The sequence below is a fragment of the Magnolia sinica genome, chromosome 13, assembly GCF_029962835.1.
Source record: "Magnolia sinica isolate HGM2019 chromosome 13, MsV1, whole genome shotgun sequence".
Taxonomy (NCBI): domain Eukaryota; kingdom Viridiplantae; phylum Streptophyta; class Magnoliopsida; order Magnoliales; family Magnoliaceae; genus Magnolia; species Magnolia sinica.
This window is the reverse complement of record NC_080585.1, coordinates 36,500,665-36,522,925: the sequence shown is the minus strand read 5'-3', so window position 1 is coordinate 36,522,925 and position 22,261 is coordinate 36,500,665. Positions and strand designations below refer to the sequence as shown.

At 36.7% G+C, this 22,261-nt stretch overlaps 1 protein-coding gene across 5 annotated transcripts; it reads right to left on the bottom strand.

The window, feature by feature from the left end:
• Nucleotides 1-15,549: 15,549 nt before the first annotated feature.
• On the bottom strand, nt 15,550-20,627 carry LOC131223582 (trihelix transcription factor GT-3b). 5 transcript variants are annotated; one of them, XR_009160566.1, is made up of 4 exons: nt 20,133-20,627; nt 19,283-19,951; nt 17,054-17,144; nt 15,550-15,909 (listed from the first exon to the last, which is right to left on the bottom strand). XR_009160566.1 is itself a non-coding variant. In XM_058219018.1 (2 exons), the coding sequence occupies exons 1-2, from the start codon at nt 20,382-20,384 to the stop codon at nt 19,403-19,405; spliced, it is 801 nt and encodes a 266-aa protein (XP_058075001.1). In that variant the 5' UTR covers nt 20,385-20,627; the 3' UTR covers nt 18,968-19,402. The 5 variants fall into 5 exon arrangements, 1 of the variants encoding a protein (XP_058075001.1); XR_009160567.1 differs by having other exon boundaries at nt 15,550-15,854; XR_009160565.1 differs by lacking the exon at nt 17,054-17,144.
• Between the last annotated feature and the right edge of the window lie 1,634 nt (nt 20,628-22,261).

The window sequence follows — 22,261 nt, the reverse complement described above, 5'->3', positions numbered from 1 at the left end:
ATATCTAATCTTGTATGAATCCCTTAGATAAAAACTCAAGCTAACTTGTAATTTTGGTGGGCTACAAATGAATCAATCTTTCCACGGAAGTAAATCTTTGCCTGCTAGGCAAGATGATAGCTGGTTACAAATTTTGTCTCGGTAGGAAACGTATTTCTATACTATTAAATTAATAAATGTAGTTAATGGTGGACGTTACCATTATCCTTTTTGTAGTGACAAATCTTGTATGTGTTCCTAAGAAAATGATTTTTTTTTTCATTTTTCGAGGTCTCAAAAGGATGTGAAAACACATGAGAACTATTGAATGGAAATTGAAAAGAGATGTAGCTCCAGTTCCTTCGGAAATGGTAAGATCTTTAGTGTAAGAAGAAGGGGTTGATCCATATCATCTTGACTTGGTTCTGCTTCCTCTCTTTTTCTTTTTTTTTTGAATGATATTGAGTCAGGTTATTCTCTTACCAGTATCGAATAGAACATGCTGAACAAAATCTTCTTCCTGTATGCTCGATTTAGATCGAGAAAATCATACAGATTTTATGAAACATGTACTATAGCTCGAATCCATAGTCAATTCTATTTTCGATAGGAGCAGTTGACAATTGAATCTAATTTTTCTATTATTTTTGTATCCATAATAGTGCGAAAAGAAGGGTCGGCTCCAAGTTGTTCAGGAATAGTGGTGTTGAGTTTCTCGACCCTTTGCTATAGGATTAGACTATTTTATTTCTCGATAGGGGCAGGGAAGGGATATAACTCGACAGTAGAGTATCACATTGATGTGGTGAAAGTCATCAATTTGAGCTTCATTATCCCTAAACCCAATGTAAGTTTTTCTATTTTGATTTGCTCCCCCGTCATGATAGAATATGAATGGATAAGAGGCTCGGGGGATTGATGTGAGAAGGTATGGATGGTATATTGCTGAGAGCGAACATTGGGCTAATATGAAGCGCATGGATACAAGTTATGCCTTGGAATGAAAGACAATTCACAATCCTCTTTGTTTATGAACAAGGAAGTTATAAGCAATGCAACTGTGAATCTCATGAAGAGTTCAATCCTAGCTCAAGATGAATGCCGATGCAATTCAGACGGGGAGTGGTGTTTCCAATGGCGAACATGTGAGTAACACCTAAGAACCTACCTGACATGCTTAACACATTTTACATTATTGGGCCTTTTGAGTAATAGTCAAGAAGATCTAATGAGAATTGAACAATTTCGCATAGAAGACGTAAAACAAATATTGGACATTTTATGGAAGCATTTCACAATCGATTTACCTAGGAATAAATTTTAAATCCATTGTATTTATTTTATCTTTTTATAAAATATAAAAAGAAAGAAAAGAAGAAATGTGAATCTTTAGCATGATCCATATATTCGGAATGGATCCATAATGAAAAGATGTATCTAGGGAGGATTCTCTTTTGACGCAGGGAAGGACGTAAGGTCGAGCACCATCTTCCTCAAGGGATAACTATTTCAAATCCACAAAGCTTCTCTGGACACCTCACAGAGACTTCTCGAATCCTCGAGAAAGAAAGCAAGCAAAATAGAAAATAAATTCTATAAAATTTGAAATTGATTGATGATTGAAATAAACGAATTCACAACCCTTTAAATAGGTATACCAAGGAATGGAAGAGAAATCAGAAGCAAACTACAACTAAAACTCCTAGAATTCGCAACTTACTATAAATAGTAAACTTATTATTTATAGACCGTCGTGATGTCTACTAGTGCGCAAAGTTTTTGGCCAAAAATAGTAAGTAACCTATTTGGCCTCACCAAGCTGTTCTCCTAATTATTCTAAGCTCCTTTTACGTTGGGCGCAACTCCTAAAGCCCAACGGATGAAGAGTTATAATGAAACTAAAACTTACTATTTATAGTAAAAACGGAATTAAAATGGGGAAACGACCCTCAATCCGGGAGTATTTCGCGAATCATGTTGGGTGGCTAAAGTAGCTCGTTCTACCCCAAAATCATATATTTTATTTCCGGTAACTCATTCCAGATTGCAAGATACGCCCGATCTAAGGTCGGACAGTGCAGATCACTTCTGTCGTCGACAGGGCCTTTTCTGATCCATCTTGGCCATGAAGTTGTCTGTGACCCAATCTACGTCAGTCCCCTCCACTTTAAAAGAACTCGTCCTGCTCTGGTTCATGATACTCAATTAGGTCCGCGACATTGAAAGTCTATGAGATAGCCATGTCATCTGGAAGATCAACAACGTAAGCATTGTCATTGATTTTCGGATGATTGGTACTAGTCCAATCTTCTTATTCTTCAACTTGTTGTACGTCCTGGTTGGAAATCTTTCTTTAGGCAGATAAACTATAACAAGGTCGCCCACCTCGAACACTTTTTTTCGTCAATGCTTGTCCACTTGCTCCTTATACTTCTCGTTTGAGGTATGTAGCTTGGCTTGCACGTCTACATGAATGCCCATGATTTTGTATGCCATGTGTTCTACTACAATGCTTATGCTTGGGAGTTTGGGCAAAGAGATCAAGTCAAGTATGTGGAGAGGCACTCATCCGTAAATAATCTGGAATGAAAATTTCCTTGTCGAGCGGTTCACCATGTTTTGGTTTTTTTCTTGAAATACATTGAAGAAGGTTTTCCAACGTGTGATTCACAACCTCTGTTTGTCCGTCAGTCTGTAGGTAGTAGGCGCTACTGAATTGAAGTCATGTATCGAATCGAGTCCATAAAGTCCGCCAAAAGCGGCTAATAAACTTTGTGTCATGGTCATAAGTAATAGACTTAGGAACCCCATGTAACTGCACAATCTCTCTGAAGAATAGATTTGCCACATGTGTTGCATCAAGAGTCTTCTTACATGAGATAAAGTGTGTCATCTTGGAGAAACAATCTACCACCACGAACACCAAATCCATGCCACGCTGTGTCTGTAGGGGGCCAAGCACGAAGTCCATAAATAAGTCCTCCCAAGGGTCGTCGGCACAAGTAACGAGGTATAGAGGCCCGTATGTTGAGATTGCCTATTGAAAGTCTAACAAACATAGCAACATTGAACTGTTTTTCCCACATTATGTACCAATTGCGGCCAGTAATACCGCTATTCTAAAAGAGCTCATATCTTGTCTCGCCCAAGGTGTCCACTAAGGCTTGATCTGTTCCCTTAACGAACTTTTGGTGATGCACAATCGATTCCAATTGAAAAGGAACCCGTCTTGCATATGTAGGTCACTGGGATGACCTTCTTGGCATCAATCTCATGCGTCCTTGAAGTCGTCGTCGTCGGCATATATGTCCTTGAGGCGCTTGAACCCGACAACCTCATTACTCATAGTGACTAACAAAGTTGCACGATGACTCAGTGCATCGACTACCTTGTTCTGTTGCCCAGACTTATGTTCAGCACGAACATGAATTCTTGCAAAAACGAAATCCACGTAGCATGCATCAGCTACCTTGTTCTGTTGCCCAGACTTGGATATAAATGAATTTGAGAGCTTGATGGTCTGTGTATAGTATAAATTCCATTTGAATCAAATACTGTCACCAGTGTCGCAGTGCTTAGACCACTGCGTATAATTTAATTTCATATGTAGACCACCTCTTACGTGCATCGCTATGTTTCTCACTGTAGAAGGTTATCAGTACACCTTCTTGAGACAAAACTCTCCCGATTCAGACATATGAGGCATCACATTCGACTTCAAATAGTTTGTCGAAGTTGGGAAGTACAAGAACTGGGGTCGTGGACAACCTGCACTTAATTTCAGCAAAGCTCCTATCGAGTTTGTCAGTCTACTGAAACTACCCATTCTTCATACAATTTATGATTAGTGATACAATGGTACTGGAATTTTTCACAAACCGACGATAGAATGTTGTCAGACCATAAAAGCTTTGCACTTCGTGAATATTTGTGGGAACCGACTATTCTTTGATTGCCTTCACATTTTTCTCATCCACCCGAATGCCCATGGATGTTATAACAAAGCCCAGAAATAACAGACTATCGGTCATAAAGCTGCACTTTTTAAAATTGAGATACAGTTTATTTTCAGTGAGCACTTGAAGGGCCTTCTTGAGGTATTCCATATGAATGGTTTCGTCTTGACTGTATATCAAAATATTATCAAAATATACTACAACGAACCACCCAATGAAGGGTTTTGGAACTTGGTCATCAACCTCATGAATGTGCTAGGCGCATTCAAAAGACCGAAGGGTATGACCATCCATTCGTACAATCCTTCCTTGGTTTTCAAGGCCATCTTCCACTCATCACCCAGCCGTATTCGAATCTGATGGTATCCTCTCCTCAGATCTAATTTCAAGAATAATTTTGCGCCCTCAAGCATGTCCAACATATCTTATAGCCGTGGTATGGGAAACTTGTATTTGATGGTGATTTTGTTGATGGCTCGGCTGTCCACACACATGCGCTAACTCCCATCTTTCTTAGGAGTTAATAGAGCAAGTACGGCACATGGGGTCATGCTTTCTCAGATGAGACCCTTACGAATCAATTCCTCTACTTGCCCTTACAAAATTTCACACTCCTTCGGACTTATCCGATAGTGAGGACGATTTGATAATCTAGACTCAGGGATAAGGTTAATATGGTGTTGGATATCTCACATGGGAGGTAATCCATCGGGAAAGTCATTAGGCCAAATTTCTTTAAACTCATGTAATAAGGGTTTTAGTTCATCGGGGATATTGGTGAGAATGAGTTCTCTCCCTTTCATGATTAGTGCATAGGCCTGTCTTGTTTTTTTGGATTCCTTTACGAAGTCCCGTATGGTTAAGAGAAAACGACCCTCCACTTTAGAAATTTCAGGTGGTCTCTCTGGATCCATAGGGGGCCAATATGGTCTTCTGTCCGTCCTTGACGAAGATATATATGTTATCTTGCCCTTTATAAGTGGTGCCATGGTCAGATTGTCAGGGTCGACCGAGTAGTTTGTGACATGCTTCCATCTCAACCATATCGCATACTACTTCATCCTTATAATGTTTGCCAATTGAAAAGGATATGGTGCATTGTTCAACAACCTTTGTTTCGCTGACCTTCTTGATTCAACTGATCGTATATGGGGAGGGATGATGCCCCATTTTCAATTACAATTTTTCTACCATTACCTTGGAGACGATATTCTCGTTGCTCTCGCTGTCGATGATCACATCACAGACTTTTCGATTCACAGTACACTTAGTTCAGAAGATGTTATGCCATTATGGGTGTACTTCTTTCCTTAGTGTGTATAATTGTCGCCTCACAATGACTAATTCACCATGCTCCTACTGAACTCAACCTGACTCATCCGCATCGTCTTCTATGTCGTGCTCTGGTTCCTCAATACCTAGATCCTTGTCGGCGTTTTCAACACTACAATCATTAATAGTGAGGTTCGCCACTTGTCGCTAGGGATAAGTACTTGACATGTGACCTGGCTGGCCACAATGAAAGTAATGGTCTCCCCTTAGCCGAGCATAAGGGTTCGGGATCCTGGTTGGGTCAGCAGCAGTCGATACACCCCTTTGAGGCCTACTTTGCCTCCTTCCTTGATCCCGGTTCACGGGTGTAGGAGGTTGAGTGCCTGCTCCTACGGGCTCATTCCCCTTAGGGTATGGAGCTCCCTGGGCAGACCTGCCGCGACGACCATTGCAGTAGGATAGATCTGTGTGTTAGGACGTTCAAGTTGTGCTTTTGCCCGGGTAGCCAACTTGATTGCATCGTTCATCATCCAGACGGACTACGTCTGGGCCTGATCCTGGATCGTCATACGCAATCCACCATTGAATCGGGCAACTTGTTGCAATTTATTCTCGACCAAATCGTTACGCGCCACCAAACGATAAAATTCTTCTACGTATTCTCTCACCGACTGACTACCCTATCGAAAAATTTGATATTGTTAGAATAATACTTGATCGTAGTCGCTAGGGAGGAATCAGGCATGTAGTAGTTGTGTCACGCCCCGACATTCGGATACCCGAATCTTAAGTTCACGAGTTTTAATATATTGATATTTATTACAATCCACATAATTCAATCAAATTTAATAAATATTCAAAGTCATCTAAAAAGAAAATACTGCGGAAAGGTTTATTAAATTTAACTCTCTTGATAGTTTTTTTTTCTACATTGAAATTTGGAATTTAAATTAAACCTAAATAACAAAAACTGAATTGACATTTAAATTAAACCTAATTTTTTAGAAAAATAAAACTAATAGTAAAGACCCGTCTGCTCGTAGTATTCCAGCTTTGCACCTGTGCCTTTTTATAGTAGGATGAGCATAACAACCTAGTAGGGTCATTTCTTATCGAAAATTTAACATATTCAGATTATATCAAAATTTTAAAAATAATGGAGGAAAATTGAATACATATAATAAAAGAACATGAATTTAAGCAATAGAATTGTAAAATTATGATTCATGTGATACTTTCCATGAATTTTCATAAACAATATATATCATTTCATATAACACCGTACCCAAGTGGATGGCCACATTGTAATAACATCCATGCATCGGTACCTTATGGTGATGGATCCATTTATACATTAGCTGGTCAGACTACTGTTGTAGTTGTACCTCTGACGTATATCTACACACATAATTGTACTCATACGTCGTACATAAATGATACTCCAAAGGATCTAGTGGGTTATAAGGTCATTCACCCAAGGGACACAATCGCCCTACTTGTTAGCTTTAGGGTCTTACACCCAAGGGACACGATCACCCTATTTACTTACGTTACATCCAACATATTAAAATCGATACTCAATGAATGCTAGACATGCATGTAAGATAAATCATTGTTTCGCAATCGAAAATATCAACAATATAATTTTTTATTTCTAATTAATAATTATAAATATAATTTTGTTGAAACTTTAATAATTAAAAATTTTAAATAAAATATTATTTTTAGTATTATTAAATTTAGAAATTACTGATTTAATAATGTATAAGAAATTTTATTTTAAATTTTAACTTTAATTAAATCAAAATTTTTGCTTAAATAATATTAAATATTAGCATAAAAATAATTATTATTGTTATTCACTAAATTCTAAAATTTAAATTTTATTTTAATTATCACATAAACATAACAAATATATGTATATTTTTTACTTTGTTCTGATATTAAATTAAAATTTAATAAATTTATATAAATAAAGTATTTTTATAATTTAAGGATTTATTTATATTTATTTATTATTTTTATTCACTAAATTGTAAAATTTAAATTTTATTTTAATTATCACATAAACTTAACAATTTTTTTTTATTGTTCTGATATTAAATTAAAATTTAATAAAGTATTTTTTACAATTTAAGAATTTATTTGTATTTATTTATTATTTTTATTCACTAAATTCTAAATTTTAAATTTTATTTTAATTATCACATAAAGTTAACAATTTTTTTTTATATTGTTATGATATTAAATTAAAATTTAATAAATTATACAAATAAAGTATTTTTACAATTTAAGAATTGATTTATATTTATTTATTATTTTTATTCACTAAATTTTAAATTTTAAATTTTACTTTAATTATCACATAAACTTAACAAATATTTTTTTCTTATATTATTCTAATATTAGATTAAATTTTAATAAATTTATATAAATAAAATATTTTTACAATTTAAGAATTAGTTTATATTTAAATTTAACTTAAGATTTAAATCAATCAATCTAATTAAATAAATTCCAAAGCTGATGAATTTGATTGTTTTAATAACAAAATTTATTTAAATTATTACTTTTTAAAAGTTTAGAATTAAAATTATATATATATATATATATTGAATATTAAATTAAAATTTAACTATGAAACAAATTGATTTAATTCAACAATTGTTTCAAGGTATATTTCAAAATTTTAACAATTAAACTAAATAATTAAATAAATTTTATATAAAAAGATCAATCACATAATAATTAATTTAAGTAATATAACTATTAAAATTTTGAAAAAAAAATAATATAATAATTAACTGAAAATGTTAAAATTCAAGTTAAGATCACCTACTTTAAAAAAATCTGATTATCCAGCCCTGCTCCAACCTCTCTCTCTTGATCTATAGAGTTTTCTCTATCCATCTCTCTCTTTTTTTATTCGATTGTTTCTTTGTTTCTTTTTTTTTTTATAAAGGAGGTGAGTAACTGAATGAAAGAGTGAGGATTATGGACAATTTTGATTTGGAGGGGGGTTCAGTGCCCATTACCATACGAAAAAGAAGGAAGGAGGGAGAGAGTGGAATAGTCGGCAGTGACGTGTGGAAGAAATTTTATTTTTTTAAAAAAAATATGGTGGGTCCCACTAACGACGATATAAATCTACTTCATCCATCATCTTGGCCTGGCCATGAGAGGATATAAGGCAAAAAATGAGGCTGATCCAAAACTCAGGTGGGCCACATGCAAGCGGACGGTGGGGTTGGTTCTTACGAAAAAATGGGTTGTTACAAGTTGCTTCATCTGCTGCCATGTGCGGATTGATGCTTTCATATGCCTAGTCCGTGTGAGTTGTAGTTGTTTCCAACCAGCTAAAGCTCCGCTCTTCAACTTGTAGGCCACAAGCTTGACCTTTGCTTTAGGGATGTCTATATAGTCGAAGAATCGCTTAACTTCAGAAAGTCAATCGAGGAAATTGATCTGTTGTTCCCATATAGTAGTTGCTTCATCAGCTGCCATGCACGGATTGGTGCTTTCGTCTACTTAGTCCGTGCAAGTTGCAATTGTTCCCACCAAGCTGAAGCTTCGCCTTTCAACTTGTAAGCCACAATCTTGACCTTTTTTTGCTTCAGGGATATCTATATACTTGAAGAATCGCTCAACTTCAGAAAGTTAATCGAGAAAATCCTCAATGTGTAGTTGGTCATTAAAGATATGAATATAAACCTGCATCTTGAATTCCCGATCTGCTTGATTTACTCGATTACCGCCTTGTCTGGGGTGTTGGAAGATTATGTCATCGATCTCCTCCTCACTGGATCCCTCTTCTTCAGGAATGACCCTTGGATGCACTGACGGTACTATCCTACGATCAAGGTGATTACAAGTCTCAACAATTGGTGGTGGAGGATTACCATCAGGAACACGGAGTTGCCCTAGGGCCTTCACTATGCGATCTACCAAGCGATCTGTCATGCGATCGATGGAAGCCTACAACCCTTTCATGGCTTGCCGATTCTCTCGTTGCGCTACTTTAAAATCCGTTAAAAGTTGATTCCATGGAGCATCGTCCATGAGATTGTTGCCCAACCCATCGTTAGAAGCCATAGATCCGAGGAAAAAACCTCGCTCTGATACCAATTGACGCAAGGAAGGACGTGAGGTCGAGCACCGTCTTCCTCAAGGGAATAACTGTTTCGAATCTATGGAACTTCTCTGGACTCCTCACAGAGACTTCTCGAATCCTAGAGAAAGAAAGCAAGAAAAATATAAAATAAATTCTATAAAATTCAAAATTGATTGATGATCGAAATAAACGAGTTCACGGCCCTTTAAATAGGAATACCAAGTAATGGAAGAGAAATAAGAAGCAAACTACAACAAAAACTCCTAGAATTCACAACTTACTATAAATAATGAACTTACTATTTATAGACGGTCGTGATGTCTACTAGTGTGCAAGGTTTTTGGCCAAAAATAGTAAGTATCCTATTTGACCTCACCAAACTGTTCTCCTAATTATTCTAAGCTCTTTTCACGTTGGGCGCAACTCCTAAAACCCAATGGATGAAGAGTTATAATGAAACTGAAATTTATTATTTATAGTAAAAACGGAATTAAAACGGGGAAACGACCATCGATTCGAGGGTATTTCACAAATCCGGCTTGCGCAACTTGGCATAGCCAGTTGGGTGGCTAAAGTAGCTCGTTCTACCACAAAATCATATATTTTACGTCTAGTAACTCATTCCAGATTGCAAGATACGTCCAATATAAGGTCTGATGGTCCGGATCACTTCTATCGTCGACCGGGCCTTTTCTGATCCATCTTGACCATGAAGTTGCCCGCTCTACGTCAACTTTGAAGCAACTATTCCCTGGACACATGATCATGGTATTTCATGGTCAAATCAATTTTTAAAAAAGGACCTAAAGTTAGAGATTTATTGATAAGTAATTTTGTTCCAATATCTAACCAAAAAGCTATAACAATACCAATTAAAAAGACTGTTATTGGACAACGAAATGGAATTTGGAATTTATTAACGTTCTCTTAAAAAATGTATTGTTAATAATCTAGTTGGTACTAAAACCATTAAAAGAATACTCAAAAACTTATTGGGTACCATACAGAGGATTTGAAATATGGGAAAGAAGTACCATACGAGTAATGTTTCCAAAAGAGTTACAAAAGGATCCACTAGTTCACCAATCATTTACGGTTCAAGAATCGCTAGGCCTAAGATACTATTGCATAATACGTAGAATGACTACTGAAGAAATATATAAAAGATCATTGGGTCACGTGACACCAAAGGAAACAGTTGGAAGAGAGACATCCGCCCTTAATTTTTACGAGGCCCATCATGATAATTATAGAAAATTCACTCCAACCATTAGATTCCACACAAAAAATTATGCCCGTAACCCAATACTCATACACATCCGTGATTCATGTGAGCCACACCAATGCGAACTCTTTGGAAGGCGAACATTGCCCTGTAAGTTGTTTCCAATCATGTGATCCAGCTGAATTGAGTCGGACCTGCTGGTTGGGTTGAATTTTATATAAACATTAAGGTGAGGCCTACTCGAGCTACGACCCATTTACTTGCAACTAATTATAATGGAGAAAATGGTGGAATGATAATTATATCAATTAACGAATAAGGTATGAGAATGTAAATTCCATATTAATTAGGTAGCTTCTTTTTTAATTATGCAAAAATAGAAATTCTAAGAAAAAATCCTTGTCAATTTGGATTTTACCAAATAATTAATGCTTCCACCATAGGCAATTACAACATTTTTGGAGTGTTAAATTACCCAAATGCCTCATTAATTTTCCTTTAGAAAGTGTCTAAGCCCAAGCTTGAGGTGCCTAATTGGCATGTGCATAACATCCAAGGCATCTTTGCACCCCCCACCATGATAATGAGGCCAACAAAAAATATAGTGGATCCAATCATTGGTTGGTCCACACTGCAAAAATAACTTATACCACCCAAAATCATTCAAATTCACATGTAACCAAATCCAATGATTTGTTAGGGCCAAGTTTTCGTACAGGTGATTAACCTGTTCGGGTGCATATGTTGGACGGATTAGATAACATGCATAGGCCACGTGGTCCCAACAATTCTCAACTGCATTCCTTTTTGAGGAAAAAACTAACCATGTTGGTGTTTGCCTTCGGCAATTACTTGGGTAAAAAAAAAACAAGGGTATTCGCTAATTTTATCCCTGAAAAGGTACCTGGTTGGCAATTCGTTTGGAGGCATTATTTGATGAAATTATCATTTTTGCATGATTTTGCAGCAAAACTCCTTAAAAAAAATTTTTTTACATAAAAATTAAAATTAAAATTAAAAAAAAAAACCCTTAAACTACCAGGGATTTTACTTAAAAATCCTTTAGAAATAGCATTTTACCAAATAATGCCTCGTTTAAAAGTCCAAGAGATTTATCAAGATGCCCTCTTTTATTATTTTCTTTAAAAAGTAAGAAAGCCGAGAATTGTGGGCCCATGGCTTGTGTTTAACATCCAACTTGCCTAAATATAAACCCACCAAGGAGATCATTCGAAAGTAGAATTCGGGTTGATCCGAAATGGGTTACACATGGATTTGGATTGTTTTAATTAGTGGAATATATTAATTTTATGATTCGGCTTAGCTTATTCTTGGTGTTTATATCTAGTCTAATATAGCCAAACCAATAAACAAGATGCCACCACAGGTCGCCACACTTGTATGAAAGCAAATGAACAATCATACTTGCAATTGGAGAAAACTGCAGATACCTATCTACTGATGACACATATCCTGGTAGGAAGGTCAAACACCCAGATACCTATCTACCGATGACACACATCCAAAACATTAATAGCAATGGTCTACCTTACACATGACCAGTAGGTTCAAGGCATACTCGATTAATTAACAAAATGTAGAGGAAGCCTTGTTGAAGAATTGTCATTCTTAGACTCTTGCTTAATTAGTTACCGTCTACAAAACCTTTGCTAGAGGATCATTGTTCCAAGACCTATTCTTAAAGAGAATTATGACCGAAGTGCATATGAAACCTTCCTAAGAACTATAAAATCGGACTCAAAGAGTTAGAAGCCCGAAGACAGAGATATTATTGCTCACAGTAGCATAATACCTAAAAGACTCCAAATCCAATTAGATCACGTCAAGATAAGGTCACTACCTAATCAAAAGACTATTTGCAGAAGTTAAGGAGTCTTACGCATGGCCACAGCCTCTCCAAAAATATAAAAGCATAATAAAAAGAAGAGTTCAAAGTCTTGTGCCAATATAATCACAAAACCTTTTCAACTCTATGCTGCCTATCTTATATTTTGTCCCTTATTAACACGTATTCCAATTAATTTTAATTTCAATTCATCCACTTCTGTTGAGCACACCATGCTGTAGCAAGCTTGGAGCCTTTAGCAAAGTTTTTTAGTTTATTTTCTACTTTTGTCCAATGTACCGCTACATTAAGCCGGTTAGTATAGTATAAATTATATCCACCACCCCGTCGTTGGATCCCCAAATTGTTGAATTCTTACTTAGTAATTTCCTAGTCATGACCTGCTGACCATACAAGTTGGAAGATCATTAAACCATGACCATTTTGCTAGTCTAGCCGCCGTCAATAATCACTTCAGTTTATTTTTCTTTTTCCGATTATACTTTGTTTACTTCTAGATTAATAAAATTGACATCAAGCATTTTTTTAGTTTATCTTTATTGCTTTTGTCAAAAAACGTGACTAAACCATTATCATTGTAAGAAAAATCATTGTTTCCAAAGTAATAATAATAATAATAATAAATAAATAAATCATCGGAAGGACTAACCCTCTCCTTCACCTTACCAATTGGTGGCTAAGTACTCAAGCTGATCTTCACAAATCCTTTCCTAATCTGGCTATCTCAACGCTTGGGATCACAAGACGTTTAATTTGATTCAAGTCCAATAAAACTCTGGCACACCCGACACTAAACATATTCACACACATTTAATCGAAATCGATCCATTCATCATATGAGCAATACTTGGATCAGTCAAATATTTTGTCCTTCGGATAATCAAACCACGGTGCACCACCTGAACGGCTAGGATGTGAAACAAATAACACTTGAGGGCCATAGTTTTCTATCAGCACTTTAAATATCAAAATAAATAAAGGCATTTATGTAATTTTCCCTTCAAAATAGATTTTTAGGGTACATCCATTTAGCTCATCTCAATAATAGAACCCAATAATAGGACATGAAATGTCACATATACCGACATACCGTGGGTGTGCATAACTTATACTTCACGACCACTGACATTTCACAGTGTTGTCGGTTTAGATTCGATGTGGATCATTTCCACAAATAGGCTATAATTATCAACTTATAAAGTCATATGATCCAAACCATCCGGTTCGTGTTTATAGATCCACGACCCATGTAAATGCCCATTGTCCATAGATGGACAGCCCAAATCTGGCAATCAGCAACCATAGATGGGTGGCCCAATCTATCCAGCTAGTGGCCAAAATGGATGGTCCAAATATGTCCAAGAGGCTGATATGAATGATCCAGATCTGTCTGATCATCATCCATGATGGACGGTCCAGATCTGGTTTGTTCAAGGCCTACTTATGGACCCCATAAATGGATGTCCATGATGGACCGTTCAGATCCAACATGTCTATTGTCCATAAGGAACAGTCTTTGACTTATATGGTTAAAGTCCACAGGTCGATGGTCCAGATCTGATGACACAGATTTGACAAATATTATCCATAAAGTGGACGGTCAAGATATGACAATACGGTCCTGAACCGTTCAGATCATGTTTACCACCTTAATACATAGAATCAATGAATCAGATTTGTTTGTTGGAATGCCCATCATATGGACAGCTCAAAAACGTCCATTAGTCCATTGTTAGATGGAAGATTCCAATCTGACCGTACTTATACCCCACAGTGCAAAAGACTCGTTGATCATCTGCATGCTATTATGGACCCAATGAATGAACGGTTTTAGGATCATAATAGCTGGACAGTACGGAAAGATGAATGTCTTTGAGCACCTTAGGCCGAATAATGTAAGCAACATCTCATTGACGATGGTTTTGAGACATCAGACGACAGTCATGGCATAACATGGAACTTTTTAACACAGGGATACAGTTGAGGATTGATTGGCTGGGCCATGATTACATAACTGTGGGCCCATAGTTATGTATATAATTTATCTATGCCGTCCATCTATTTTGACAGATCATTTTAGGGCATGATCCCAAAAAGGAGTCTGGTTAAAGGCTTAATTGGACTACACCATAGGAAGTAGTGAGGATTGAACTTCTACCATTGAAAACTTTCCGTGGGCCACTGAGATGTTTATTTTCCATCTAACCTGTTTTTAAGGTCGTGAAAACTCAAATGAAGGATAAACATAAATTTTAGTTTGATCCAAAACTTTTGTGCCTCCGAGAAGTTTTGGATAGCAAGAGTTTAATCCGTACTGCTTCATGTGGTGTGTTCCACTTAAGCCTTCAATATGCCTTCTTTCAGGGTCATGCTCTAAAATGGTCTTTCAAAATAGATAAACTGCAACCAATCGGAAGCAGATTGGCCGGCGTACCACCCACTAGCTATACAGCTGGTGTAGATACGTGTCGTACGAGGACGAGCGCTGACACTAGTCGAGCTCTATGTTGTACGAACAGTTCAAAGGAGATCAAAGTTACATGGCCCCCACAATGATGTATTTATTATATCCACACCGTGCATCAAATTTTTGAGATCATTTTAGAGTATTACTCAAAAAATAAATCATATCCAAAATTCAAATGGACCACACAAAAAATAGCAGCGGGATGATGATTTTCACCGTTAAAAAATTCATAGGGCCTAACATAACATTTATTTTCCATCTACTCTATTCATAAGGTCACAAATACCTGAATTAAGAGGGAAAACAAATTTCATATTGATCCGAAACTTCTGTGACCCCCAAAAGGGTTTCGATTGTAGACGTTCAATCCCCCACTGCTTTTTGCAGTGTGGTCCACTTTATCTTTAGATCTGTCTCATTTTTCGATTCTAGCCTTATGACGGGCTCACCAAATGGATGAACCATCTGGATATAATAGATACCTCATGATGAGACCTATAGAACTTGCTGACATCAATACACCAGTTATATAGCGGGTGTGTGGGACACCAGCCAATCCGCTTCCCACCCAATCGGCACCCAACATGCCATCAATCAATTTCATACTTGTCCCGTTACATGAACAAACCAAAATGGTATTTAGGCTTTCCAGCGATGTGATTTCATCTTGTATTGAACGGTTAAAACTTCATAGAAGTCGTTTTTTTATTTTCATTAATCACAAATTTGTGTGTATAAGGCTTCGAATCACCTAAGTTTTAATATCATATGTTATTTTTCATGGAATTAAATGGATAGTCATAATTCCATAACTAGGACCTGAAATGCATATATACTCAGTAATATCAATTAGAAAATCACAAACTAATGATGCTATTGACCTCGTACCTTAAGCCATGCCAAATAAATGATACGAGGCACTCCTTTATGCGGTCGGACTTGATGATGAACGACTCTGATTGTTGCTTCATGTCTTCCTGCACAATAGACGCATCTGGCTCATCTTCTCCCCAATTCACCCACAAGTACATGCTTAGAGATGGACGGTGCCGTATACTTTAGCTTGGATGGAGAGGATAATCTCTCTTATACCATTATAAAAACCAAGTCCTATATAGATTCTCATTCCTTGAACATGTTAGAATGGTTTAATGCGTAACTTTCATTTATGATTGAGTTGAAACTTAGACCCCACATTTAATTTTTTTTAAAAATAATAATAATAATTAAAAAAAAAATTTAAAAAAAAAAAAAAAAAAACCTTCAAGATCAAAACAGTGGTATGTGCCCACGTGTAAGTGTGCGCATGTGCATGGGCGACCGTACTAAAGATATGCTAACAAAATGTCAATGGAAGAGTGCAATTTCTATCTCTGCATGTTCTCCCAACAACAAATCTACTTTCTTCTTTTATGAGATTTTCTTTATATTTCTAAATAATGAGTAAGAAGGATTTTTATATTTTCGATCCATAGATCCTTAGATGGCCGCAATTTAAGGATATAAACAAATGGGAAGCAGGTTCTTTCAATCTTTGGTAATTCTAAAATGCAGAAAGAAATTGATTGAAGGCCCACAACATCACATGACCAAATAAAGAATCTCGTAAATAAGAAAAAGTTAGAAGATTTCAACTTCAAAATCATAGTCATAAAGTCATGAACGGAATATAATGAAGAGGATTTATGTTGTCCTACTCAGAAAAAGTAGATTTTGGTTGCTGATGCATATGATTCCATAGATGTGGGCCACCAACAGTTAATCTCTGAGGAGATATACAGATTCTGAGGGCCTTCAAGATTAGAAAATCCTAGCCATCCAATTGAAAGCCCACAAAAAGACAGTTGAGGAGGCAGTCTCATATCCAAAGAAAATCTTTCAATGATTAAAAATTGAAAAGTTCCAATGTGGGAGATTTTCCAACAGGGAAATCCATCATATAAACGATCTGTACATGTCCCCAAATGGAGAGAATTGTGGGGCCACCAGACAATACCTTTTTCTTATGAGCAGGAACTCTAAATTACTAAAAAGAAAAGATAAGAAAAGAAAATCCGGAATGAGTTCTTTTTGTGAGCTCTAAGGACCCACAATCATGAAAAATAATACTAGTCAAAAGGGCCTTGAGCAAAATAATAGACATTATGATATATTCTCCAAGTTAGTCAAGATATACCTGATGTATGACCAGTATGAATTTAAAACAGCTAGATGTCAAGGTCCATTCTTATGTTGTGATTCCAAGGGGAAAAATATCCTATATACATCTGACAAAGATCAAATGCAAAATTCAAGAGCATTATCTCCCTCTATGTTAGAACATGTCTAAAAAATATCAAATACACCTTTTGTGTGCATGTCTTGCAAGTAATTTGATCATTTCTCTACTTTATCTTGATGATATACAAGTAATGCGGAGATCGTTTCATGATTAATGAGCAGATTTGAGGAAGTGCTACAACTCATATACAAAATGTTCTAGCCAAAAGGGGCCAGGTCCATAATTGAATGATTGAGATTGAGCCATGTGGTGCAAACCTAACATTTTTCAGTCATGTTTGGTTTCCTAGCATCCTTTAGAGAGCACAAGGAGTTACAAACAACGGAGAAATCTGAAGTGAAATCATTGCACCAAAGAAGCCAATGTTGTATAGTGACAATTAAGATACAACTCGGAATAGGAGTGGAAACCAAGTTTTGGAAATGTTGAGAGAGATGGGCAGAGAAATTACTGATAAACACATATATAATCATAGTGTAACAAGCACTGCTGAAGCATTTGATTTTAAATAGATAAATCAAATATGTTAGGGTGCATTTGGTTGGACCTAATATCATGATATTTTGCACCGAACTAGAATGGTTAATCCCGAAATATCTTGAAATTTCATGACATTAGGTGTGACCAAACGCACCCTTAAGTATCTTGTGTTGGAATAAATTAGGAATGCATGACCAAAGACTCCAATGTCTAATAAATCAAGCAAGGAACATTGAGCAATATTCAAATGTATTTTTCCCTATATCTTCGGAGAACTAAATAGGTACAATGGGTCATAGCTAACTTAAACTACAACCCAATTTTACAAATAACGGGTCAAAATATCCAATATTTTCCAAGGCAAAATGGGTAAAAAAAAATAGTAAGTTTTTTATTTTTATTTAAAAAAAAAAAAATTTTAAGAGCTGTGCCGTACAACCGGTTCTTCTAAAGGTTTGTTTGGGCTTTTGAAGTTTCCAATCCAAAGCAAAGATATTCGAGTACAAAATCTTAGGACCCTACTTCAATTTAAGTTGCATTTCTCCCTTTCCCACTACAATGTTAATATGCATGCGGTCCATATAAATTTGAGTAGGAATGTTTAGGGCAAAGAAAGTCATTTAAAAATTGAGATTGATTAAGGTTAATCACTATCATTGGATTTGGATTGAACTGGCACGAATAACCCAAATTCCAATCCTTCATCCCAGGAACATGTGCACTAAATATTGGTGGATGAGGAACTACGGGGAGAATCGGTTAATATAATTAGGGCATATTTGTTTAGGCAATTACTTGGATAATGCGAAGGAAAAGTATCATTATTATGATATTTTCATTGCCATGTCGAATATGAGAATCGTTGGTCAAATACAGATGTGAAAGAATGCAAACAAATGAATTTGTAATCATTACACTTTTTCATTACAGTATTGTGAAAATTGATATCAATACATTTTGGTGATGATTTTACATTAAATCAACCAAACATGAGAATCGATAATCAAAATCAGATTTGACTAGGAGAGAAGTAAAATAATTTATAATCATTGCACATTTCCTTTACATAATCACAGTAAGTTATAATTATTGAAACAAACAAACACTCAAGAAAAGAATGACATTAATTAGATTTTCAAGGGAGGTTTAGACAGAAAAGCTGCTCGGCGACAAGCACAACTCTACATGAACTTAATAGAGATAAATGCTACTTATCAAACTTATCAACAATCCCAATTTAATAGAACAGCTCCCAAGGGACAAGCAAGAACTCTAGAGGAAGTTAATAAAGATGATGCTACTTAGCAACAATCACCATGCCAGTTCCTGTGAGTTAAGATGGATTTATCCTTCGGCTTTTTTATTAGGCGCATCTAGATCATGACCATGTCAAGAGCGGAGAAAAATAACTTACAATGTTTAAATATCTGTTCTTAGTAGAATTTTCAAAATTTGCAAATGAGAAAGAACTCTTTTTCCATCATGAATATTGTTTCATAAATTTGGAAATTCTATTAAGAATAGAATTCCCAAAATTTGCAAATTGTTTTTCTCACCATCTAAGCTGCAACCTCGGATCGTCTCCTTTCTATTAGTTAATTTTAGAACAAATGATTAAGGAGATCAAGGTAAGACTAGAGTCACCTAAATTCAACAAAAATGTGTGTGGATCCGCAATGAAGAGAACAAGAAAACCTAGCATTTATCTTCAAAACCCTAATCCAAACCAGACGATATCTGAACCTCCGCCGCTCCACAGGATGGCTACATGTCATCATTTATGAGCTTGGTTAACAGAGTTGTAAGAAGCACATCTCTTTTCTCAGCCCTCGCCTCCTCCCGCATCCGCCGCTGCTCCTCTCTTTCCCTCCACCGGTTATCCATAGCAATTCTCTCTCTCTCAATCGCCTCCATTTTCCGTCGCCACTCCATCTCCTTCATGCTTCTTTCCTCTTCCCTCGCCTCCATTGCCTCCCTCCATTGCACTTCCATTTGCATTTGTTGCCTCATGAATTCCTCCAACGCCTCGATAACATTACTTCTACTATTACTATTATTTCCGCGGCTCTTTTCTGTCCCGACCTTCGATTTCAACCTTTTCTTCTTCTTACTCCCCTTGGCCTTATCGCTATCATCGTTGGATTCTTCTTCATCCTCCGACGATGATCGCAACCCTTTCTTCTTCGCACTGCTGCTCCCTCCCCCCTCGGCTTCAAGCCACAACAACCGTTGCATCCTTGCCGTAAAGATGGCCCGCAGCTCATCGTAGAATGGAAATTGACGCATGTTCTCTGCCTCCATCGTTTCGCTTCCCTAAACAAGATTAGAAATTATAGTAGATATTAAACACAAAAGAACGACATCGATAAATAATAAAACTGCACAGCTACAATATCTAGGGTTAAAATCGTAGTAGGTGTTTTTAAAAACGTGTTTTCTCATCAGATATATGGAGAAAAGATCTATATCTACACGTGTGGGGGTGTAAGATGACCTTATAGCGAGTAACGAGGTTCTTCCACTTGCACTTGCACTGATCAGCGCTGCGGTTGTAGCCCTTCTCCTTCATCTTGGAAGAGATTACATCCCAAAGGAGCTTGTTTCGCTTCGTCTCCATGAAGGTGCGATCAAGCTCCGATCGGATGGCAAGGAATTCTCTGGTTTCATTCAAGCTCCACTGTGGGAAGCGATCGCCGCCATCTGGGTTGCTTGCTGGGTTACTCATGTTGAAGTGGTGCACCTCCATGGTGCAGGTTAGCTAGAGGGAGAAAGGAAGAAGAAGAAAAGGGCTTAAATGAAGAAAGACAGAGAGAGAAGAAGAATGAGGAGGAGGAGGAGGAGAAGACGATAAGGGCTTCAGGACAGAGAGAGAGAGAGATAGAGGAGGCACGCTCACCACCTTTTTCAATCTGTGGTATCTCATCCACCATGCACGCGCATGCATTTACAACAATCAAGACCGTCCAAATGGCGTGTCCCACTGTGGGCGGCCATAATCTAAAACTCACAATCCTTAGCATCTGATTCCTCCCATTGAATTTATACTACATTTTCTTAAAACCACCCATTTTCATAGCCTTCGATTGGATATTTAGGAATATTAGTCGGTGAGATTTTTGTTCTCTATCTTAATCCAAGGTGGGACAATGACAAGGACGGCTTAGATCGAATAACAAAATACCAAATGTAAGGTGGATGAAACACCACAACATAAGAAAAGGTGTGAAACAGTCACCACACGGTGGTAGGCGAGTGGGTGTGAAAAGAACGGTGGGAAAGCTAGGGCAATAGGTCAAACAGGTGATAGCGTGTGTCAATGAAACCGTTGCTGGGAATCCAGAATCGGCCTTTGGGTCTCAGCCGTGTTATCTATCTGTCAACGCGGAAACATTTCCTTTCAAGACAAGTCTTAGATGATAATTCACCACCATTTTAAGTTGCTTCTGATCATCTTTCCTGCATGTAGCATGCATGCACGTCAATCCAGACTTCCTAACTGGTGGGCCTCACTGATAATGAATAATAATAAACAAAAATCGCATTGGTTGAATGATCCTAACATCCGATTGAAGGATCTTTAAGTGGACGGTTAAAATTTGAATTGTCACTGGTCCATAATCAAAAGTAGAAAATAGACGGTTAAGATTTCTCAATCAATCTTATTTTTTTAATGTAATTAATCAAAAGTGGGAAACATGATTTAGATGGACTAGATTTACCTAAATGATTTTATTCCATGTGTCTAGTGGGTGAGTCACCACAACTTCAAAATAGTGGACTACCACCATAATCTAGTGTTTGCTTTTTTCTTCTTCTTTTTTTTTTAATAATATTTTCTTTTCTAGTAAATGACCATTGCGTTTCAGTGAAGTCATGCTTACGACGTTCTTTCTGGGAGCGGATTAGTTGCGGCACCTACCGCACTGAGCACAGTGCAGCCCTGATCGTGAGGCCCACATTTTTGTATTTATTGTATATCTAAACCGTCCATCCGTTTTTTCAGATCATTTTATATCATAATAAAAAAAATGAATTAGATATAAATCTCAGGTGGATCATACCACTTGTAAAGTGATGGATGAATTTTAAAAATTATTATGGCCTACAAAGTTTTGGATCAAGATGAAATTTGTTTTCTTCGCTTCATCCATTTCTTCCTGAACTTTTAAACAGGTTGGATCTAAAATAAAAATTACATTATACATTAATATTTTATCTAGTATGTTTTTAATGGAAGACGTTCAGTCACCAATGTGACCTATAGTGATGCACATGAGATTTTTATTTCTTCATTTTTTATTTTATACCCTAAAATGATCTAAAAACGGATGGACGGTGTGGATATACAATATATATATCAAGGTTAGCCCCATGATCAGGGCCGCACTGTGTAGGGTGAGGCCGGGGTTGAACGTAATCCGCTACCGTTCTTGAAACTTGGTTGCCAAGGGATGGTTCTTTGTGGAATGTTAATAGGTTTCACATTGGAGGATCGGTGTCGGTCACGTCGAAGTGCACGTGGATGTACCGTCACTGAATCCGGACCGTCCATCTGGTGGGCCCTTTGAACGGTGGCCCACTATACAATAATCCCACTGTTGGAGAATCTTGTCCATCCTCGCC